This window comes from Genypterus blacodes, unplaced genomic scaffold (genome assembly GCF_046128005.1).
Source record: "Genypterus blacodes isolate CSIRO-AG114 ecotype Tasmania unplaced genomic scaffold, CSIRO-AGI_Gbla_v1 ptg000053l_1, whole genome shotgun sequence".
NCBI lineage: Eukaryota > Metazoa > Chordata > Actinopteri > Ophidiiformes > Ophidiidae > Genypterus > Genypterus blacodes.
The window spans coordinates 4,334,032-4,357,903 of NW_027466865.1; the positions used below are offsets into that span (position 1 = coordinate 4,334,032).

Consider the following 23,872-nt stretch of genomic DNA (forward strand, 5'->3'; position numbering starts at 1 on the left):
GCATCTCTCTGCCTTTGTCACTGCCGCTTCTGATCACGAATAACTGATCCCTGAATACACCCCAAAGTGCTCCTCTTATGAGTCATCTGGATTTTTCTACTCATCTGTCTTGCATTCATCACTTTCCAACTTTCCTCTAATTTCTGAGCCTATTTTTGCCCTCCAGTCCACCAGCTGTTGATTTCAGAGATTAGTCTGCACTCTCTTGATCCCTTACTCGAACACTTATCATTCACTTTCAAATGTACTGTGTACATTCTAAGCATATAATATATAATATATTAATATATTTGTTTATACCTTGAGATACTGTATATGCTTTAGAATAGCACAGCAATGCTGCTGGTGATTTGGCCATGTCGTCATAACAATACTTGGATGGGTGTACATTAGGCCTATATATTCATAAGAGACCCATTACGATTGTTTCCACTACTGTTCTGTTATTGGGGAATATGTGAAAATGGTCATATAGGCCTTAGCTCAGCTGAAGTAATCATTCCTAAAAGGAAACGCTTGTTACATCTTGCTTGTTATCATTACTGCTGAAAGAAGATTTCGTTGGGTGTGTTTCCTAATGACTCCAGGAGGGGGCGTTGCTGAATAAAACCAAAACATCACCACAATGTATGATGTACAATGTGTGTGACAGATTTGAGTTCGTTAAATGTTTTAGTCGGCAAAATCATGCAAATTAATAAAATAAAATAAAATAAGGAGTCGGGAAGCCCTTTGTCTCTCAATTATACAGCGAAGGACATTTGAACTTGTAGTTACTGCTTCTCCACGTTTCACTAGAAAATGGGATATTACACACGGTCTCTCATCCATAAACCTAGAGGATTTTATTACTTATTCAGACTAAATAAACATACACGACTGTCTGTGAGTACGCATTATTATAAAATATGACGTTATAATATTGGTACATTATAGCAGTATATGAGTTTTTAGAGGCAAACACCGGGACGACCACGGAGTATTCTAAAGGTTTACAGAGCACATTAAAAGTGACCGCATGCGCACAAGGGACAAAGCGCTCGCGCTCGCTCTTCGCATCCCAACCAGGGCGCATCTGTTTGTTGTATGACGTAATATGTCACGAACACAACAATTAGCTTCTTTCGCTTCATTAAGTTTTTAAATTGAACTCATAAGATATGTAAGTTTGGTACTTACGCACGAAATGTGTTCGCAAAGGTGTTTGTTGTTTAATTTGTACTTTCATTGGTCTATTGTATTGGTTAAAATCTTTAAATGTGACGTTCTAACTTAGCCAGCTAGCTTACTTAGGAAAGACTACACCAGACATTCATAGAACTGTATGTTGTTTTCTCATTGTTGTTTTAATTGTTTATTTCAGGGTTTTCAGGTGAACAAGTAATTGTTGCATTAAATATAATAGATGACATCAGTGTTGTAGCTAGCTACCAGCCCTCCTGGTTTGTCTTTTATGAAAATAAATCCTTTAGTGTCTAATGCTTTCCTTTAATGGTCATTAGGTGTGAAAGTAACAGCTGTGTATCGACCAAAGTTTTCCCTGTGATCCGATATAAAGCTCTGGATTATGTTTTTGAGGTGAGTCAGAGTCTCACCCCTCAAGCACTCAGTTGTTCCCTGGATTCTTTCTCTCACTTTCTTTATTATTTCAGGCCGCCACTCGTCTGAAGGTGATGTTGAACCTGTTGGCTCTGCCGGAACCTTATCACCTAGGCAACACTGACCTGTACCCCCACAACGGCACCCTCCCTGAGGACACTTACAGGACCCCATGGATCAGAGGTATACATGTGTCTAAACCCAGGTACTCAAGTAAACAACAGTAAGGTAAAAGTATTAGTCAAAGGCCTTAACAGTGGCAAATTTCCTTCCTCGTAATGTATTGAAATGTTTGAATGAAATATTTGATTGATAGAACTTGTCTAGGACAAAACGCAACAAATTTCTCCTGGATAGCTCTTATCTCTCCTTGTTATTATAGTGGTCAGTGGTCAGTATCTCTGCCTGTCACGCAGAAGACCGGGGTCCGATTCCCCGTCAGGGACATGTATATATTAATTAATAGTCATGTCCCAGGTCACCCTCTTTACTCTTTGTAGGAAAGGTGATCCCTTCCTGTAAGCTCTTCATCAGTGGCTCTGTGCTTGATGACCTCAGAGGATACACTCAACAACTTTATTCAGTAGAGAGGTGAAGTTGCTTTTAAACAGGCGTTACAGCGATTGTAGTATTTTGTTTTCCTCATCAATTCATGATTCATTCCATTGATATGATGGATAGCTTTGATAAATTGCAATGTTGCATTCCAGGTTTAGCGTCACTCTCAGTGAGATGAAAGGGGATCTAGAGGTGATACCCAGTTCCGATCCAAACTCTCTGGATGATACTGACCAGGACCAGGAGTTATTTTGCCTCTTGAATGACTCAAAAACAAACGATCTTTGTCAGGAAACATTTTGCAAGATGACAGCTGAAGAGCTCTATTCCATAACTCAGAGCGACGGTGAATCAGTAGTTCTCTTGGTCCTTATTTAAAAAATCTTTGTGTCCATTCAGCATTTCATTTAGGCTTCCTCATATAGAAGCCTGACTGCTCCGTATGTTAATGTGACGATACAGTACACAATGAGTACAAATGAAAACATGTCTACATCTGTTAAAGATCTCCTCCTGCCAGAAGAGATTATGCTTGTTGATCACATGCCTGGATTTAAGAGACATTTGCCCACATTGAAAGCCAAGCTGTCCAGACTGCGGAACCTCCCTGTAGCTGACCCCCTGCTGAGCTCAACAGGAGACTCCCTGTCTGAAGACGCCATCTTCAGGTGGAGCTTTACTGCATGAGTTCCTCTCAAATATACTCGGAGAAGCTTAGATCTCAGCTTTATGATAATATTACCAATCCATACATTGCTGTGGCCAGTTGAAGGAGGGGTTTACTGTCTTGACTGTCACTTATCAGTATGCGGTACATGTACCTGAAGCGCCCCCTGCTGGCTTGGCAGATGAACTTGACATCTATAGAAATGATGTCTTGTTGCACACATGAATTTCAAATTAATTATTTTATATATGGTCAGGTGGTACTGAGATGGTTTTGTTTAGTAAAAGGTGATATTTGGATCAAAAAACATCACTGGCCTATTAGATAATATCTCTTATAGGTACTTAGCATCTTATGAAGCATCTTCTGATGAATACGCCAGTGTCAGTCAGACATCTGAGAACATTGCAGAGGAGTTCACAAAAGAGCCACTGAAGCATGAAGAGGTAATTAAGATAAAATAGATCAGTGCCAGATGTTATGGTATGCATAATGCATGACGTAATGAGTTGATTTCTCTTCAGTCTTTCATGTTACCTGTTGTACTGGACACACTCACACTAAACCAAGACAACTGCAGCACCTTTCAAAGCAGCTGGGGTCTTATGAATCTTAGCCCTGAACTTTTAGATGAGCGACTTCCAGTCCTGGCAGAACTTCACAAAGGTAAGAAGGAAAAACAAACGATAAAAAAGTTAGTGCAGCACAGAAAAGTAAACTCCCCTACTGCACTGTTGACTTATCTTCCAGCTTCTCTGTCACCTGCATTAGTAGCAGAGGAAATTTCCCAATATGATGTACCAAAGGACTCCATCACTGACAAGATGAATGGAGGCCCCATAGACTCACAGTTGGCAGGTACAGTCATACTAAGCATAATGTGTAAAGTGACTGTCACCATATTACAGTCAGTCAAATTTATAAAAATCAAACATGACCTCCATGATGTATGATTTGCATGTCTAATTAATCCAAAACTCACATCCATGACTTGAGCTTGTTATTTTCTTAAGGACGTTTGTTGCTTCCTACTGACATGGAGCTGGATCTGATTCTCACCCCAAATCCTGAGACCAATCAAACCGAACACTGTGTGTCCACTACTGACCTCCAATTGGATCATATGTCGCCATTATGCAGGCTGTGAGTGAGAATCATATCAGCTATCCTGGTGAGGTTTCACTTCTTCATTACAGTGACAGAACATCTCAAAGAAAAGAGGAATAAGTTGAACTATAATGACGGACGAAGGTGACCAGAAATCAGTCTGCACAGACAATGATCATAATAAAATAAACACAACATATACAGATATAAAGATTAACCGAGAAGCTGGATTGAGCATTACATTAATCACTCTAGTAATTGATCTGTTATTGTTATTGCATATATATACATAAACATATAGTTATTTGTAATGTATTTATCACAAATAAACAAATGAAGTTTCATCTTCCGAACAGGACAGTGTACCGAAACTCAAAATCTCATATTCTTTGCTGCAATGTTACAAAGGCAGGATGAAGATAGAACAGTCATGCTCTTTAGTAATTGTAATGAAACTCTTGTGATATCATCATTGGTGTAGATGGTTGGTGTCGGAGAAACGTCAGAAGGAAATGAATGTGGCACTTTGGAAGGCAGAGAAGCATCCAGACTGTATTCTGCACCTATTGCTGACAGGTAATATCAAGGATTGACTTACGAGTTTTAATGAATGAAGCACTACTTACGATATTTATCACTCATTATAGTATATTGATAACAGCACATGCCCATATAGCACAAGAAGAAGAAATAGAGAAACTCTCTAGATAACTCTAGATAGTAAATCATTATTCATGAGCGAAAAGCATTTTGGGCACATTCCATTTCTGTGAGTGCTGCCAGTTTTAGTGTTGGATTCTCAGTGATAATGGAAATCATAATCCACAGAATATTTCCCACACTGAGCTACGAATGTTAAAATTCCATTCTGCTCTACTTTCTGACAGAGCCTGAAATGTATGAATCAGCCGTTGACTTACAGCCTCTGTCTGAAGCCTTGAAATTAATAACAATAGAGGTGGAAAGTCTAATCAGCGATGATGAAAGCCTGCAGTCATCAGTGGGGACAGGGGTCCCACCAGCACTTCTGGGCAGCTGCTGTGAGCTCATCGAGAGCTTGAGCTCGGACATTCCCCCAACTAAGGAAACTAATGTGGAGGAGTTCACAAAAGTGTCCCCTGAACACCTGCAGTGTGAGTACAGACGGTGCTTCTTACCGCAAATCTTGTTAGAAGTTGAAATAAGTTGTCAATGTAAGTCAGGAACATCTCACTTTACAACTGAATATCATTTTGATGGTGAGTTTTTTTGATTATTGTTTTGTGCTTTCTTTCTGGTATACATTTTAGTGCCTTTCTCAGTATCCCCTCTAGTCTCAGTAAATGAAGTCACTATTCTGAAGAATCCCTCACACCAAACTCCATCACCTCAGCTGCGGAAATCTGGAAATACAGCATCTCATGTTCAAAAAGAAGCCACTAATGATTCTTCTCAAAACACAGCAGACAGCATCACCACAAACTACGAAAACGAAAAATCTGGGACCTCAATATTTTCGGAACCTGCTACTTCGGTCAAAACTGGAGATGAAAGGGCAGGAAAGATGTTTTCCGTATCTGCACTTACCTCTTCTGCTCGTATGGAGTCCATCTGTCACAACGACAGAGACCAGTCTGAACACCAACCAGAGCAGAGCGCCCCGAATCCTGAGCAAGCCGTCTCCTCCAGTCTCAGTGTAAGAGACGATCACATGAGTGTCCTGGTAACCAGACATCCACCAGGGAGGAACCTGGACCCCCTGTCAAGCTTCATGATGCTCAGGTCCCAGCAGACAGCTGCCATCCCTGGAGCAGCTGAGAGCTGTGTCAGCATTCCAGGTATTGTGGTGCAGAATGACGGAAAATATCAAACCTGTGTTATAATATTGAAGAAAGCCTTTTTAGTTTTAGGCATCAGATGTTATCTCTGATCATAAACAGCATCAACACTCCAAAATGTTTAGAAATATAGTTTGTCCCTATTGCGGGCCCCAAATCTCCTTTAAGAAAGTATTTCCAATGCATGTTAATGATACACACTGTAACCTAATGTCACCCTTTGTTTATCAGCACTAAAGCTGAACCAACTGATAACACCAGGTAAGCCTCAGCAGATACAGAGAGAGGATAAGAGGACGGCACATTCAAGTGCTGCAGTCATAGGACATGCTACCAGAGGGCACAAAGCAGAGGATCAGTCCACCAGTCAACGTGTCACTCATCCTATCACTCAGCCACTCCCTCTGCACAGGCTGAGCAGCAGGGTTGTCCAAGTCCAAGCTACAGGTATCAGTCACATGGGCATCTTACCTAAGATCAAAGAGGTAGCAACTTAAGTTCCATTTACTGAGTATTGTACTACAATTTTACTCTTTTACTTTTACACGGTATGACGGCTTTAGTTACTTTTCCAGAGTAACAGTTTACTTCTAACGCGGATGATACTAAAGTACTTTTCCACCAATGGCCAGATGGATTAGGACTTAGTAATGTGTGTTAAGGAAAAGGATGGATAACTTCAGGTGGTGGTGTGAGTTTTTTTAAAACCTCCTGTGTGTTCCTGCTGTTCTGCAGATAGTCAGCAGCGCGCCTACTGTGAGATTCTGGCCTTCATTCATCCTCGAATGTGCTCTGCCAGGGAGCAGGGACTCAACTCTCCAGTCTGGGGAGACTTCAGTCACCTGGAGCCAGATCAAAGTCACTTCCTCCTCAAACAGCAGGAGAAGGAGCTCAGCAGGGTGCAGGCAAAGAGTGCAGAGCTCGTCAGAGGTGGTAGACATTATTTCATTTTGCCACAATGCAATACTTGCAACGTGGACCACACATGTTCTTGTTCTGTTGTTTCTAGCTTCATTCATTTATTTAGTGCAATATCTAGTAATTCTGTAAATCCACATTGAAAGGGTGTCATTTCAATGTTGATCCTGATCTTGTGTTGCATGGCAGATCAGGACCAGCTTTTCAGCCTGGTGGCCCTGATCCATGTGCTGGTGACAGTCAAAGACCTGTTGCTGAAGTGTGACCTCAGCACTGCTGTGGGTCAGTAGTAACATTTAGTCACTGCTGGCAGGACAAAATCTCAATTTCTATCTGGACAGCTCCTTCTCATTGCACATGAACCTACAGAGATGTTAAAATAATTGAATTCTTACAATGTCACATCCCTCAAATGTCGCTTTGGTTGATTTTAAACGGACATCTGAACAGACAGACAACAGCTACATTCATCAGTGTGTCTTCTCCTGCTGCACTAAGCATACCTGATCCAGGCAGCTGAAGCATGTGTAGGACAAAGTCTGGAGCAGCTGGTGAAGAGGCTGCAGATCATCCTCTACCTAAGTCAGAGGAACAATGAGTCCAACCTCAAACTGCTGCAGCTACAGGAGCAACTGGCTGGATGGATACAAAGCAGAAGAGGACAAAACACCACAGGCAAAGTCAGTCAGTGTTTGCAAGAGCAAAACTACAACCATTACTTGGGCACATTCATATTTTTCAGATGTAATCATAACCGTATTTGAAGTCAGGATTTGTGACTGTAATGTGGTTGATACGCCTTCTTGTAGATTCTCATCATAACAACAGTCAGCTCTAAAGATTCCAGATCCATAATCAAAGGCTTGAGCCAAGTCACCGGTGAGTCATCCACTAGTCTTAACTTTATCAGGTTTGAGTGTCAAGAATAGATTGTGCTGTTAACCGTTTCATTTTAAGAGTTAACCTTCACACATTTGACTAACTACCTGTTTAAATAATTGTTTACACTTCAGGTACAGCTGTTACTGCAGTGAGTCCAGATGAGGTCACGACCAAAGTGAAACTTGCCACAGTACTCACTGGGTATGTTTGGAGCTTCTTCTGTATCAAATGAAGATAATATTGAGATAGTTTTCTTATTAAGAGTGTGATTCTGTGTCTGCTCCTCCACCAGTGTGCGTGACAGTGTGTGTGTGGTGGTATGTGACCAGCATATAGGCGGCGACTTCCCGTGGCAGTGTTTCTCTTTGGTGGTGGAGTACGATTGTCGAGGTCAGTCTCCATGGGCCTCAGTCTGCAGAGAGAAGAACATCAGCCACCTGGCGTTCCACACAGTCCTCCCTAACACTGGTCAGCTGCCAGGCAGTACATCTCACTTCAATGTTGCTTACTATGAAGAGGAGAGGAGTGTGTTCTATGCAGACTGTATGTGTATATATGTTGCGTTCTGTTCTGTTTTCCCAGAAGAGGAGAAAGCCTCTTGGTGCCTGGAGGACAATGTGCCTTATGTGTTGTTGGTGACAGACGGGCTTCTCAACTGTCCATTGCTACTACAGACACTGGAGTCAGCGTAAGTCAAGTTGCGTTATAGTAAAGGCGTGCAAATATAGCATTGACATCGTTTTGATGTTACCCATAGTTCAGTGTACAACTAGAAATGCATTTCCTGTAGAAAATGTGCTGTTATTGCAAGAAAGATTGCTGAAAAGTTTGCAGAATGCTGAACAAATGCCTGGAAGATTGAAGCCTGAATGCCTGAAACGGTTTCTCTGCCTGAAAGTATAAAGGGCCTGAAAGAAATTTGAATGGATAATGGGAAGCAACTGGCACTTTCTGAAAACCCATGTGAAAATGCTGAAAGAACCCTGACAGAAAGACGCCTCAAGGCCTAACAAATGTAAACGGTTTCTGTACCTGAATAAATGAAGACGTTACAGGCAGTTTGAGTGACAGCTAAAGCTCAAATCCGTTGAAGCTGTCGATTGTTTATAAACAAGTAAGAGAGAGATAGAGCTGAGCTAGTCTGAAGACAGAAAATGCCTGAATATGATGATTTTTTATCTATCCATCTTGCCTATATAACATTTGGTTACACTAGTGTGTCGCTCTTGGACAATATTTAACCTCCAGACATTGTTTGAACGGATAGCTTTTTAAAAGAAAACCCCCATACTTGCCAGTGCTAATAAGCAGACAGGCAGACACTTGGTTATATTGGTTTGTAAATATGATGTGTTGCAGGTTTAATATAACTGTGCTGGAAAGAAGCCACTGTCCGTCTTTGCAGAGGCTGGGAGGGACACACAACTATCCTGTGATCACAGTGGATGAGAGCACCGCCATCATTATTCAGGTAATGGGGCCTGTATTTGCAAACAAGCAGGATTGATATTTGACTATTACACATGCGTTCTGCAATTTTCCACATGTTTAAGTTGACATCGTGACCCTTAAGTTAGTCATTAAATCAATCTTATGGTAATTTTTGTGATCATAGTTTGTGGTCTAGTTTTCTATCTCAACTATTACCAACTACTGTGTGTGTGTGTGTGCGTGTGTGCGTGTGTGTGTGTGTGTGTGTGTGTGTGTGTGTGTGTGTGTGTGTGTGTGTGTGTGTGTGTGTGTGTGTGTGTGTGTGTGTGTGTGTGTGTGTGTGTGCGCAGAAGCAGGATGAACTATGCCAGGAACAGGCCAGTGAGCGAGTGGTGATGAGGCTGACTGCTCTCTCTCTGCAATATAGCTGCTGCTGGCTCATCCTGCACTGCCCAGACAGCCTCAGGGAAGGGGCAGGGTACACACACACACACACAAACACACACAAACACACACAAACACACACACACACACACACACACACTGCAAAAACAAACACATCAAATAATTCTAGCTGACTTTGTTGTGTTGTAATTAACAGCAGGATTAAATTGACATAAAGCTCACTCAGTTATACACACACACATACACACTGTGTGCAATGGCTCACCTGTACTGATTGTGTCTGTATAATGACAGATTCTCCAGCGAAGCCTTCAACAACTTGATGTTGGTGTATTCATCTCTGGTGCTGTTTGGCATGAAGGCAGAGGATCTAGATGTCAAGGTAGAACACACCCAGGATTCTTTCTAATGTTTGGTTCATTAAAAATGATCCCAGAATGAGTAAATGTCAGATGCCAGTAAAAGCTGATCTGCTATATTATAGTAAGTCGTTGTGGAAATGAGTTTTTGATGAGCAGCACTGGCACTGCATATTTACATTGTGACACAGCGACATAGAGTTACAGAAAAAGAAATAGCTGGTGAATGTATTAGACTGCTAGCGGTTATGTTTATAACTGTACAAATACTGTTGCTGTCTGCCAGGTGCTGATAGTGTCAGAGGTTTTGGAAATACCCAAGTGGATCAGCCGAATCTGCTTCCATCGCCTGATGGCCTGTGGAAGGGAGCCCTGGAGCTTCCTGGACAGAGGGTGGCTGACTGTAATGCCCTCACAGGTGAGCAACACTTCACTTAACCAAACCCCACTGCAGACGTAGCCATTGTGGAACATAACACATTTGGATGCTGAACTACAGCCGGGCATTGGCTCAAACCCAGGAAGTGACATACAGAAGTTGGTGTAGCAAATAGTTAAGGGATTGAATCTATTTCAGTCAACACTTCCGGAGGAACTGTTTCCAACTGGCTCTAACTTTGACTTCATACGCATGGCAATGTGATGAATACATAACACATACTGTAAGTTAAGATAAGATAAGATAGGATAGAAATGTTTGGACTGTAAGAGTACGCCTGCAAAGCAACACTGACATACGTCTTTGGATAAGAGCTTTTGCACAGATGTGTCCATATTTTTTGTCCCTCCAGGACGAAAATTTTCTGTTGCAATTCCCATGCATGAACCCTCTGGTTAGTCAGCTAATGCTCAGAAGGGCTCCATCCTTCCAGTGGCTCCTGGGGGCGTCTCTGTTTCAGCTGAAGGAGCTGCTCCCTGAGGTGCCACAGAAAGTCCTCAAGGTGACCTGGGAAACATCACTAATTGTTCTATCTAATTGAATGCACCTGTGTCCAGTGTTTCAGTAGTCTATGTTCTCTTCCTGCTTTTAGTTCTTCAGTGAGTGCACCTCTCTGTACACACTGATTAAACATGCCAGCACCCCAGAGTCTCAGAGCTCAGACCAACGTCCAAACAGCTCCTACGTCACAGATGAGCCCGAGCAGATGCACTCTGACCCCAAACCTGAACAATTCCGTGCTGACATCAGTGACTCGCAGGTTGGCCGTGTCATAGAAAGCTTCCGTGAGCAAGACGTAGGCCCGGCTGTGCAGGATGGAAACAAAGACTTCAGAGTGGAATTGAGTTCCTTCAGCAGCCCAGATCAGCATTTACAGAGGCGATGGGCCAGCAATGATCCATGGGAAGAGGAGAAGGCGAGGGAGAGGGTGAAGTTTCCTGACTGGAGCAGCAGAGCTGGAGCGGTGGGGAGAGTTGTTGAGCGAGAGAGCAATGAGTGGATTCAGGGGGCTCCAACAAACTGCAATACCTATGCCAAGTATCTACACACAACCAGCAACAGCCCCTTCAAACTGGACTCCACGTTGGGTTACAGCTGCAGGGTGCAGGAGCCACAGGAAGCCAATGCCTACAGTGGCCTCCAGCTGGCAGGTAGCTCTCTTACACAGGACCTGTTGAGCAGTCAAGGTCCCGCTGATAACGACACCGCGTCCAGCAGCGGAGGGACGACTAGATTCTCAGCGCGCTATGGTACCAAATGTTGGCTGGGACAGGAGAGGAAGAGGAGCGGAGAGGTTGCCTCCTTGGTTGGCACAGGTGAATGTTAACCGACTTCACTGACGCAGTTGGTTTTCGATTCCCTTTTTTGTAAAGTTCAGTGTTTCATTATCATATTGCTCTGATTGTGTTGCAGCGCTGACACCGCAGAAGAAGAGGAAGCTGAGCTATGAGAGAGTGCCTGGCAGAAGCGACGGACAGACGAGGCTTAGACTTTTTTAAGGGATGGAATTGCTGTTCTCTGCCACTTCAGTGCTGTGCGTTAAGGTGTTTTCATCCAATTAGAGGATGCAGTTGTCTCTTACTTACTACATTATCTTTGACCCTATGTTGATACCAAATTTAGCAAACAGCTTTTTATCCTGAACTGCTCTAAAAGCGACCCTTAATATAATACCAACAAAGATGTGGTTAGACACAGCCACCAAATATGAAGCATGGGGGCCGGAAGAGAAAGAACCTGAAACAGTCGGTTTCCCCTCACTGTGCAGCGTGATGCCTCAAGGGAAAGTAGAAGTGTGTCAATGTATTTTTGCCGCATTAAAGCGTTACAAAGCTTTCAAAATAGATCCCTAAGAGAAAAAGGAAAGGAAAATTAGTATATTAGCTCCCATTTCAAGCATTTTTATGAATTCTGGCATTTCACGAGACAAAGGGAAATCGTTTGTATTATTCCCTAAGTCATTCATTTGATAATAACTATTAACTACATCCAAATGTGTATTATTTATTAAATCAACACTTTGGTGATAAGATAATTAACTACATCCAGCTGTGTGTTATTTATTGTTATTTGGTAAATCATGACCTTGGTAATACCATAATTAACAACATTCAAATGAAATGGGAGTTTCCTCCACGAGCAGGAGGCTTTAAACCCCAAATGGTAATGGTAGGTTGGGGTTGGATGAGTGGGAGTGAGGGTGTTTCCCAGCTAAACTGATAAAGTCTCTCATTTTAGCAGCTCCAGTCCAGTTTTTTTCCCATTTAGTGAAGCAATCCCCTTATCAGCGTCTCTCAGCATGTGGAGAGAGTGCTTATCTTCACGAGCCAGCAGAGTGAAGCCAGCTCCCTCAGGAATGATCCCCAGACAAAGACGACCCCGGGGACATCGACTCCAGGCTCCCCCCCACCCCCTCCTCCCCCCCACCGCCGCGCGCCCCCCCCTCCGGACAGCCGGCTTTAACACCGGCTCACCACCGTCAGTAACCCCGCAGCCTTTTTAACACTCCACGTCTCTGTCTGCCTTGGACAAACAAAAAGATGGACAAAAAGGTTTGTCTTTTAATGGCTTAGGAACAAAGGCTGTGGGCAAGATGGCTGAAGGAATCACCACATGGAGGCTAAGTCAACAGCAGTGTAATGCTGCGGGAATTGTTCTCTACTACACTTTGGTCCTGGACTGAATGGGACAGGAGAAATATAGTGGGAAATAACAGCTGTAGCATCCAGCTTTAAACAGCCTGTTAAGGTCAGACTGCTGCTATCTGTAATCACAGGCAGCAGCTAACTGTCACCTGTGCACCGCCTCTTCTTCCCCCCTTACACTGTTCTTACATTTTATGGTTGAAAGAAAAATCATCTAACTCTCGGAGAAGCCATATCATTTGTCAACACAAACCTAATGAGGGGAAGAAGGCACAAGTAATGTAAAGCACACACACTCCACCAACTCACTCACATATACAAAAACTAGAAATACTACCGAGGTTAGAGATGATGTAAGAAGTTACCAGGGATGAACCAGTTACATTTAGATTTTTAAATGATTTGTTAACATTGCAAGAAGGCTTTTTTTTATATTATTTCAAAACTTCAAAGGTAATGTCAATGAAGCCATCAGGCGCATCTATCCTAGGATACACCATCAATAAGTTTATTATTAGAACAGTGTGATCTGTCTTGGCTGGTTCTGCCTTGTTGGAGGTCTCCTCTCCAATCAATAGTCTCTAGTTTATTGTGTGGACAAGCAAACAGTAAAGAGACCTCTGTTATAACATCACTGGCAATGGAACCTGAATGCGTGAGATCATTTATTTTGAGATTAGTGGAATTCTCAGCCATATTTAATCAAATAAGGATACGATTGCTGAGTTTGGATGAATGAACTCTTTTCCTCTTCTGTACTCTTCTCTTAAGTTGCAGGTTGACTGGAGTTGTTTGGTAAGAATTGAACCATGAGTCTTATAACATAAATCCTTCCCATGATTTAGCAGCGCTGCTGTGGCTGCATGGAGGAGACGTGAGTCATCGCATCCTGTTTGCTTACACATCAAAATGTGTAACATGGTCGATTCCACGTGTTCCCACAAGGGGGGTTTACTGTTGTGAAATAAACTGCCAGTCTAATTGTGCTATACCTGCATATCAGAGAAATAATACCAGGTTGTGTGTCATCACTTGGCTGTGTGTGTGTGCGTTGAAGGGCACCAAACGGGCCTAAATGCCCTCATGCAGTATCTGTGGAGCTGCAGCCTGCAGTGGAGGCTGCATGGAGCCTTGGCCTGCAGGTGCAGCTCCTTGGACGAACCACAACGCCAATGAATGGCCGATTCAGAAACAGCTCCCATTGGGGTTCTTCTCTAGGCCCGGCGTTAATCCCGGCCCCTAATCGGATTATGTAAATTCCTACTCCACACAGAGAGACTTTTATGGAAGGCTGCGTCTTTGAAACAACACTTGAAGGGTGTAAAAAGAACAGTGACAATTGGTTAAACTAGACATTTTTTTGATCTGAACGGAGGTTGAAAGTGGGAGGCGAGGGAGGAGATAAGAGGGCGGGAGGGAGGGAGGGAGGGAGGGAGGGGAGTGGTGAGGAGTGGTTGTAGAGAGGTAGCCTGCACCCACGCCTGTGATTCAGGACGCTGCGCTCGCCCCGTTTCCTCTGTAATTTATGTGTGGCCCTTGGAATGGCTCAACAAGATTACCATAGTCATAACAAAACCCATATTGTTCAACTGTCAATCTGGATATGGTATTTTTACCTTTTGTGGTCCAATCAGGCTGGATTCAATGGTCTTGCAGCAAGTGATATCAAGGTCTTTACCACGGTGGACAGGAAGGGAGGGTTGTCTATGCCTTAATGTCAGAGGCATAGAAAGGAACAAATGTCCACAACAGTAAGGGAAGGATCAGAGAGGTGAACGTCTCAGTTTGACCTCAATGGGAATTTATTTGTCACCTTTAGTGCTAACCTTCAAGGATTAACCCAGCAATGAATCATAAAAGCTGCACAAATAGTCACTTAAAAGGTTGTTGATTCATGAGAGCTGCCAAAGGAGCCCGAATACCTCCAACGCCGCATGGAATTACCTACCAAAATCATTTCCAGTAGCAATGTATGGATGATGTAATCGCCAAGCCACCAAGGATGAGTCTTTGTTTAAAGCATAAATACTGGGGGAGGAAGGGGGGCGGGGGGGGGTTTACCTCGGCCTGGTGTAAACAATCACTCCTGAGTTAAAGCCAAACCTCCCACAATGCCACAGACCGCAGAGGCTCGACGACAGCACACGTCACACAATAGGGTTCACCCTGCTATAAAATGTGAGATGCGAGCATGCAGCAGCCTGTCTTCCCCCCATCTCTGTCTCCCACTCCCCTGTCCCTCTCTCTCTCTCTCTCTCTCTCTCTCTCTCTCTCTCTGTCTCTCTCTCTCTCTCTCTCTCCTCCGCTCTCTCTCACTCTGCCTCAGAACGATCTCTCAGTGAGCATGAAAAGACAAAACTGAGTGGACATCCCGTCGGACTACTGCAGCAGTGGACACCGCTGACCTGTGGAGGACGCACACTCTTCTTCATTCACACACAAACACAAGTGTACAGGTAAGAACTAAGAGCTGTGCCGTTTTTAAGGCCATACCTTATCTTATACTTATCACAGGCATGTACAAAATATCACCACAAATTGAATGCACTCTTTGCCTGAAACTATAGCGATGGAAAACAGGTTTTGATGTCCGTTTGTTCTTGGCTTTGGAAGACAGAGGGACATTTGGAGCCGTTTGTTGCTGATAGCTGATAATACATTTTTGATAAAACTGCTGCCTCGATGAACCAAAATGCCTCTTAATAATGAACAAATATTTTCTTAAAATGTAAAATGTCAGCTTAATGAAACAGAATAGAATAACAAAATAGAATAAATAAATGAAAAAGATGAATAAATGCCTTAAATGTCTTCAATGTGTCTCCCTGCTGTGTTCACCACTGACATCAACTCTCTGTTTCATCTATCCAGCCAGCCACCTAAGCACCATGACCAGGAAGGTGTTCACCAACACACGGGAGCGTTGGCGCCAGCACAACGTCAACACCGCCTTCGCCGATCTCCGCAAGCTCATCCCCACGCATCCCCCGGAAAAGAAGCTGAGCAAAAACGAGATCCTGCGTCTGGCCATGCGCTACATCAACTTCCTGGTGCAGCTGCTGGAGAACCAGAGCGACCAGCCGGTCAGCCATTCCTCCACGGCTCTGCTCACGCTGCTCAGGGGCAACGTGGAGCGGCTGCACTCCCCTCCTCACCCGTGGGCCCTCAGTAGTGACACTGACGCTACGTCCCCTGGATCCAGCTGTGGCAGCTCAGAGGCCTGGTAGATTGCCACAGCCACCAAAAAACACTGGAGTAAACTTTCCGACCCCCTCTCCAACTCTGGGCGTGAAAACACAACCCGTCCTTTCTCACCGCTACAGTTTTGTTTCTGCATTTGTCACCACTGGCCAAGTCAGGTGGTTGTGACCCTTGTGTCAATGCAGAAGATGCAATATCGTGTGATATTTGTGGATTCCAAGTGACACTGTGGATACGGCCACCACACTGATCAGTGTTAAAATATTATCTGCAGGTGAAAATTCATTTGTATTCTGCATGGATGTAAAAAAACTTGGATGTGCTAAATGGACTTGATGTCCTCATGTTAATATTCTGTGTTGCCAGCCTAACTGGAACTAATTTAGTTTTGCAATATGAGTGAGTTTTGCCACTGAGGAAAATGGAGTGGATTAAGGAATTTCTCATTTCAAATGATAGTCACCACAGCATTTGACTAGATAACAGCTCAGCCTATTCTCAGACTGGAATCGTCCTGAAAAAGCCAGGGGCACTTTTTGTTCATCGACATGCTGTTTCTACTTTTTTTGAGGAGACTTAATCTTACCTTTGCTTTTAATGTATCTTAACTTATTATGGCTGTGTGCATTCAGAAGAGGCATTCTCCTACACCGTGTTTTCTACCTTTGTTATTATTATAACAATAACTTAATAGTTGTTGCTTATCCATTTGTGACACATTGGATTCGGCCAGACCGACAATCCTCTTCTTCACACTGTTTTCTCCTCATTTCAATGTTTATTTATTTGCTCCTTTTGTACAATATGCATGTCATATAGCCAAAGATTATGAATTGATTGTCTACTGTGAAGACTGTGTTAATTATCTTCCGATACCTCTTTTGTACGTGATTTTTGTTTGTTTGTGAATACACAGTATGTTATTTATTTGAACTATTTATTTAATAAATGATTTGTTAATAAAACTGTTTTCTGAATTGTAGTAATGGGATTTTTTTCAAACAAGCAGCGCTGAAGTGAAAAATACAGCTGCTGCCTAAGTGTCACTTTTTGTTCTTGCTCAATAAGCTCAGCGACGTTTGTCCGCTACAGGTCCTGTGATGATGGTTTTGACCTCTGACCTCTGTCCACTGACCAGAGGCCACAGAGGTGAGTGGAGAAAGTGGCAGCTTAACTTCTGGCCCAAGGATTAGAGGTCATTCTGGAGTCAAACACTGACCACTGACATGCACATGGACTCCCAATCCTTCTTTTTGCATGTGTACGTTTCTATGTAAATACTTAAGTGAAGAATTTGACTTATAAATGAACATATTGGTTGTTAATTGCAATATTGAAAGTATAGATGGTTACTTCCAATCCTGCGGTTTGAATGAAACGGCTTGAGTTTACATTTGGATCACGTACTGTAACCATTGAGGGATCCTAGTTAAAAAACATTACTTTACTTAATTACAGTATAAACAGAATGTTCTACTAATGCTGCCATACATACAATATGTAGGACATAATTAAATCTGCAAGAAAAGAGACAACAGCTTTGGCAGATCCCAACAATTAATTCCTTACAGCATCTCATGATCCAAAACTATTACCACAACCAAATCTGAGTTAGTGTACAAGATAAATCCAAGCAGCGTGGGAATGAACAGAAGGAAACTTGTTTTGTCACCAGCAAAGAGCTGTTTACACTGAGACATTTAAATGGCTAAACGCCTATTGTGATGGTGGAAATGTGCCCTGCGTTGAGCAAAAGCACTGCAAACTAACTGAGCTGAAGAGTAAACAGTGTGCTGGTTTAGGGTTGTTAAAGAGGCTAATGGTGTGTAAATGGCGCAGAGGGCAGCTGGACACACTCACTAAATGCCTGTGGGAACAGACAGGTGACGAGTTGTAATCCCAAGCAAATACAAAATAAATCATATGATACTGGCAGAATTAACATTGTACAACCTGCTACATCAGCAGCAGCATTGGAGACATTTTCCTGGTAAATGTAAATAACCGAAGCTTAAAATATTGCCCAGCCAAATGAATATTGTCTGTATTGATGCGAACATGATGATGTTGGGTCATTATTTGAAATTGCATAGGGCGGCGTGTGATGGCACTGACGCACAACCTGCCAAGCTGGGAAACCATCATTCAATCACCATATGAGAATTATTTTGACCTCAATTTCTAGGATTATAAAAGCTCCGTATGGAAAATAATAACAAATCTGTATGCTGCTTGTTTCCTCCACCACGCATGTTTGTCTGATTGACTATTCTGTCCCAAGTATTCGGGTAATCGTCTATTGAGAGCACATTTCCTTATCAGCGTCTAGCACACTGTCTGAATCTGTTATCACAATGGCCCAGATCAGTGCAGGCAGCCCTGCGCTCTCCCGGCTGAGGCGCCCATGAAAAAGAATTTCTGGAGTTGGGTGCCAACCGATAGGCCCTGAGCTCTTTATCCCCTTAAAGCCAATTCACACTCTGCATGTTTAAATAGTTCAGCTCACCCCTGCCCTCCCACTCCCATCATGCACTCAAAGCCCTCCCTCGCAGTTCCTCTCTCCGTCTCCCACTGCAGCTTGCGAGTCATTCCCTCTGAGTGCGGACTGTCCTATAGCTGAAGTGCAGCCTGGGTGGGTGGGTGGGTTGCAGGTGCAGGCTAGTTTGGAGGGCTAGAGAGGAGGGGAGTCCCTCCATTGTTGAGCTGGACAGCACCCTCTCTCCTCTGGAGCACCCTCTGATGGGGGTGTCCACTGACAATCACACATTCTAATCTGATTATGCAAATATCTACTTCAAAAAGCAATACGCTGTAACCCTCACTCTGTGGTGGAGAGAGAGAGAGAGAGAGAGAGAGAGAGAGAGAGAGAGAGAGAGAGAGAGAGAGAGAGAGAGAGAGAGAGACAGAGAGAGACAGAGAGAGACAGAGAGGGGGGGGGGGAGTAATAAGATGGCAGAATTCCCAAGAAAATTAGATGTCAAACTCTATACCAGAGAACAGTAGCACCTTGACACAAGAGGAACACTGAAGCGTTATTTGTCTTTCGGCATGTTGATGACATGTAGGAAGTCGAAGTTGGACAACCCCTTAATTTAAAAGGTGTTGTTATTATATGTTCTTATTGCGGTCCAGTATGAAGTGCTGAAACACTATTGTTTTTGCTCTGGTTATTTCATTTTTTTTTATGTAATTTTTTCTTCCACCAGAATTGCCCTTAAAACCCCCAGAAAAAACAGTGCTATCTGCACATTTGAAATTTGGAGGGTAGGTTAAGGAGAATGAGATCCAGCCACCATTAGACAACCATGAGGAGGCTGTGATGAAGCAAAAACCAGCTGATGTGTGAAATGTGACACACACAGACGCCTATCAGCTCAATTGCCAAAGTTCAGTTACTTCTCTTCTCACTTTCATCGCACCACTAGGGGACACTTGGACCGTATGAATGGTCAACTCCCTCAACAGGCTATTGAATTTCACACTCAAATGGTTTTTGTTTTTCCAGACGCGCCTGAATGCAGCGTCAAAAGAAATCTCCAATGTTAATGAGGGGGACAAACCACCAAGAGGAAGATTTAAACGCCCTCACAGTCGAAGGTGTCATTTCCCAGGAACAACAGCCATGTCACTGGCTCCTTAAATGCGCAGTAGACCCCCCCGTGCTGACCCCTGCAGCCCCCTGTTCCTTTCTGAAATCAGCTGCCTCATTCTAATAGTAGACATCGTCTTAAAAACAAACAAAAAATGGACAAAACATGTGCATTTTTTAACAGAATCTGTTTGCTCTTAAAATCCTAGGAGACAAATCAGAATCCTATTTTCTTTTCTGGCAAAATTGTTCATTTTTAACTGTAATCCTGCTTGTAACACAAATCTTTACAAAATGTATACATTCTCTCATTACGACTCTTTCTTTAACTGTGACAGCATGAAGTTTTGTATTAGCAGTATTTTTTTCTTTCCCGATGGCATAATGCTGTTACACGCATTCCGTTACTCCCCAAGCTTGAACAAAAGTATATCTGTAAGTCAGTTCAGCCTTGTTGTGCAACTTCCCCTCCCTCAAACGCCACATGTGGCCCTGTCACATTCACAGTGTACAGGGGTTGGAGGGGTGTGGCGAAAGCGTGCAGTGAGTCATGAGGTTGTCCAAGGCAAAACGGGGATGTGGCTTACTGCTTTTGTATATCTCACTCATCTATCTTTCAGCTCGAAAACCACATAGACAGGTTTTCAAGCCTGCTCTGCTTTATTCACATGCTGAGTTTTATGTAAAGCTGTCACCTTTCAACTATGAGCACTAAAGGCTGTGACTTCTATCTAATGAGTCATTCTTTGAGTGCATGTGTAACCTGCGTTGTGTTTTGTTTGACAAGCTTGCATCTGGAATGAAACAAAGTCTTCTGTTGCGGAGTGTAACGGGTTAATAAGTTAAGTTAATAAATAATTCAGTTATATAGATAACATATTGTTACATCCTGCAGAAATGGGTCAGGACTTTTATTGTGGAAGTTAGGGTACGTCAGTTGCATTGTGGGTAGCCTGCGGCAGAAACAATGTCTTCTGTTGCTGGTGAGTTTCACAGAAATAAGGTCCGCAATAAATGTAATTTAATCTTATTTTCGTTGTATTGCATGTGTTATATGTACCATATTGTGAGATATTATCGATAACCTCCCTTATGGTTCGTAGTTGTGTGATGTACATTGTTTTGTAACTTTTATTTGATGTGTTTTCTTTTGCCCTGGAAGCATGTTTTTACTGTAGTAATGTATATTTCAATTTGAAATGTATTCTGTTTAGGCGGACTGAATTTTGTTGTTGTTCCCGACCCATACAGGTGCTTATTTGTTGTGTATTTGTGTTCTGAAGTTCGTGTGTATTGTGTGTTTAGCTCCTGGGATGGTTAGCATGCTATTCTTAGATTTGTCATACGTTCGGGGTGCAGTAGCTTTCATGGCCCCGGGGGGTTATTTCTCAAGGGTTTGTGGCTAAAAGAGGAATTGGGTACAGTTGGTTGAATGCGAGTTGTCTGGTTTGTTTTATATAGTGTGTTTTAACATGTTTTGATACACTTGAGAAATATGAGAAACAATGTCTTCTGATGCCGAACAATAAAAGCAGTTTCATCCCAGATGCAAGTTCATCATTGAACAAAGCACAATGCAGGTTACACATGTGCAAAGTTCAACATTGTGAGGTTAATAATTTCTAAAGACTCAAAGTTAAGGCTATCACGGGTCAGTGCCCTGTTCACACTGCAGCCATGGCTTACAGCCGGTGTCTACCGGTTTGGTTGCTGCTCATACTTTGCATGGCCCGGAATGGAAACAGTGCGAAGATTCTGGTGTGGTACACAGAGGGCAGCCACTGGATCAACATGAAGCCTGTGTTGGATGCTCTGATTGACAGGGGACATGAGGTGGACGTGTTGGTCCCCAGCAGCTCCATGTTTATGAATTCGAGTGAGGCTTCCCGTTACCACTTTGTACCCTTCAACGTCACATCGCTGGAGAGCCCTGAAGATTTCATGGAGGACTTCCTTCATTTCTCCATGTATGAGATGGATCACATGAGCTACTTGCAGATGTATACCAGATTCATCGAGCTCTTCAAAAGGGACATCGACTTTGCTTTACAGCACGTCAATGGCGTAGTTAAGTCAGACAGCATCATGAGAAGGCTGAAGGAGGCCAATTATGACCTTGTCTTGGCTGACATCATCTTTGTTGGCAGCGAATTATTGGCAGAGCTCTTGAATGTTCCTTTTGTGGCGTCGTTGCGATTTAGCTTAGCCCACATCTTTGAACGGCAGTGTGCTCATCTCCCTGCACCGCCATCCTTTGTCCCTGCTGCGATTAGCAAACTAACTGACAGGATGAACTTCATGGACAGAGTGTGGAACTTTCTCTTCTACGCTTTTCATGACATCATGCTGAATACTATTTTTTGGAAAGATGTAGATAGATACTACAGCAAGGTATTAGGTGAGTAACTCTGCTCCATTTCCTTAGCAGCGAGATATTTCAGTTGGTATGATGTAACTGTAACCGGGACTGTACATCAACACTTTGATGACATGTTTGAATTTTGTTAGGGAAGCCCACCAGTGCCTGCGAGCTACTGGGTAAAGCAGACATCTGGTTGATGCGAACCTACTGGGATTTTGAGTTCCCTCGTCCTTTCCTTCCCAACTTTAAATTTGTTGGTGGAATTCACTGCAGACCTGCCAAACCCTTACCTGAGGTACGATCATCTCCACTGTTTACAACCTCATCAAGGGCTACAAGATTCTCTTCTTGCATTATGGGTCGCATCGACATGAGACTGATCTTCTTGCAGGATATAGAGGAGTTTGTGCAGAGCTCTGGTGATGATGGCATAGTGGTCTTCAGCCTTGGGAGCATGGTCAGAAACGTCACAAGAGAGAAGGGAAACATGATAGCCTCTGCTCTTGCTCAGATCCCACAGAAGGTCAGATGATAATCTTGAAATGTACTGAAATGAACCTTAACCTATTTATTCATAGTTTTATATGAGTTTTTATTGCCAAGCTCATTCTGGGCTTCATGCGGTTTAAAAGACTACAAGCACGTTTGAATGCATAAGCTACAAATCAAATGTGTTTATATTCTGGCAGCAAAGGTTGTAAAACAAGGAAATTTTCTATATTGGTAATTATTGATGATGAATTATTAGGTGATGCAAAATATATCTATGCTTCAGAAAGTGTTTAATATAAACAATATGCTAAAAAAAAATGCAAAAGACTAATGTATTTTTGTTGAAGATGCAACATGACATTGTTAATTTGTATCATTTCAGTTGAATCAAGTTGTTTGTAGAGGACATGAGAATGACAAATGATGAAAGGAGTCTATTTGTTTTGAATGGTGGTTTTAACAGGTGCTGTGGAGATACGACGGAGAAAAACCAGAGACTCTGGGTTCCAACACTAGACTATACAACTGGATCCCTCAGAATGACCTGCTCGGTACCTCACATTACTTTGGAATATGCCTAAAACAATTTACTTCTAAAAGGAAAGTGTGATTAGTAAAAGGTAATAGAATGTTTTGGCTCCATCAGGTCACCCCAAGACCAAAGCCTTCATCACCCACGGTGGCACAAACGGGATGTATGAGGCCATCTACCATGGCGTTCCCATGGTGGCCATTCCTCTGTTTGCCGACCAGCCACACAACATGATCCATATGCAGGAAAAGGGAGCCGCAATCATCACAAGCATCAACCTCATGACGACTGAGGATTTCAGAGACACCATCAATACTGTCATTAATGACCCATCGTGAGTTAACTTAGCATTCATTCCTCATAATGCCATTTCATGTGGCAATCTTCCTATTGCTATTGGTGGTAAAGCAATAAAAAAAGGTTATTATTCATTTAAATTTCCACAACATAATCATGTTAACAGGTACAAGGAGAACATCATGCGGTTGTCCAGGATCCACCATGACAGGCCGATTAGCCCGCTGGATGAGGCTGTATTCTGGATCGAGCACACCTTGAGACACAAAGGGGCAAAGCACTTGAGGGTCAAGGCCCATGAGCTTACCTGGTACCAGTATCACTGTCTCGATGTCCTGGTCTTCTTCCTCACCATTGCTCTGATCCTTATTCTGGTCTTCGTCAAGACCTGCAGCTTCTGCCTTCGGAGGTGCTGCAGAAGAAAGACAAAGAGAAAAGCTGAGTGACACCGACTCAGGAAAATAACAAATGACAGTAAAGCCCAGGCAGATCAACAAGCAAACATCATTGTATTTATCTAAAGGTACATACTGTATAAATGTGGATTTGATGCCGACCCTCATATCGCCTTC

General features: G+C 43.0%; 3 protein-coding genes across 3 annotated transcripts; all 3 read left to right on the top strand.

Annotated features, from left to right (window-relative positions):
- The first annotated feature begins 1,557 nt into the window (after positions 1-1,557).
- Positions 1,558-11,681, top strand: shoc1 (shortage in chiasmata 1). Its single transcript, XM_076151123.1, has 27 exons — positions 1,558-1,578; positions 1,653-1,782; positions 2,100-2,190; positions 2,310-2,503; positions 2,663-2,825; positions 3,165-3,270; positions 3,349-3,490; positions 3,575-3,682; positions 3,838-3,967; positions 4,413-4,507; positions 4,819-5,064; positions 5,251-5,748; positions 5,980-6,195; positions 6,484-6,678; positions 6,856-6,948; positions 7,165-7,346; positions 7,476-7,545; positions 7,680-7,749; positions 7,841-8,016; positions 8,131-8,236; positions 8,908-9,019; positions 9,330-9,457; positions 9,679-9,766; positions 10,030-10,161; positions 10,535-10,684; positions 10,775-11,498; positions 11,596-11,681. Exons 2-27 carry the CDS (start codon positions 1,674-1,676, stop codon positions 11,679-11,681), a joined length of 4,410 nt encoding a protein of 1,469 aa, XP_076007238.1. The 5' UTR covers positions 1,558-1,578; positions 1,653-1,673.
- A 4,034-nt stretch (positions 11,682-15,715) lies between these two features.
- Positions 15,716-16,054, top strand: tal2 (T-cell acute lymphocytic leukemia 2). The gene has a single exon (XM_076150615.1). It carries the CDS (start codon positions 15,716-15,718, stop codon positions 16,052-16,054), a length of 339 nt encoding a protein of 112 aa, XP_076006730.1.
- Positions 16,055-20,586: 4,532 nt separating this feature from the next.
- On the top strand, positions 20,587-23,862 carry LOC143001276 (UDP-glucuronosyltransferase 2C1). Its single transcript, XM_076150782.1, has 6 exons — positions 20,587-22,015; positions 22,126-22,274; positions 22,371-22,502; positions 22,935-23,022; positions 23,118-23,337; positions 23,467-23,862. Exons 1-6 carry the CDS (start codon positions 21,295-21,297, stop codon positions 23,744-23,746), a joined length of 1,590 nt encoding a protein of 529 aa, XP_076006897.1. The 5' UTR covers positions 20,587-21,294; the 3' UTR covers positions 23,747-23,862.
- Positions 23,863-23,872: the final 10 nt, after the last annotated feature.

Bases quoted from the DNA above. Each gene is read 5' to 3' on its own strand.
- LOC143001276 (XM_076150782.1), top strand. From the start codon at position 21,295: ATGGCTTACAGCCGGTGTCTACCGGTTTGGTTGCTGCTCATACTTTGC. The intron at 22,275-22,370 runs GTACGATCATCT...ATCTTCTTGCAG, and splicing joins CTGCCAAACCCTTACCTGAG to GATATAGAGGAGTTTGTGCA. The intron at 22,503-22,934 runs GTCAGATGATAA...TGGTTTTAACAG, and splicing joins TTGCTCAGATCCCACAGAAG to GTGCTGTGGAGATACGACGG.
- shoc1 (XM_076151123.1), top strand. From the start codon at position 1,674: ATGTTGAACCTGTTGGCTCTGCCGGAACCTTATCACCTAGGCAACACT. The intron at 6,679-6,855 runs GTGGTAGACATT...GTTGCATGGCAG, and splicing joins GAGTGCAGAGCTCGTCAGAG to ATCAGGACCAGCTTTTCAGC. The intron at 10,685-10,774 runs GTGACCTGGGAA...TCCTGCTTTTAG, and splicing joins TGCCACAGAAAGTCCTCAAG to TTCTTCAGTGAGTGCACCTC.
- tal2 (XM_076150615.1), top strand. From the start codon at position 15,716: ATGACCAGGAAGGTGTTCACCAACACACGGGAGCGTTGGCGCCAGCAC.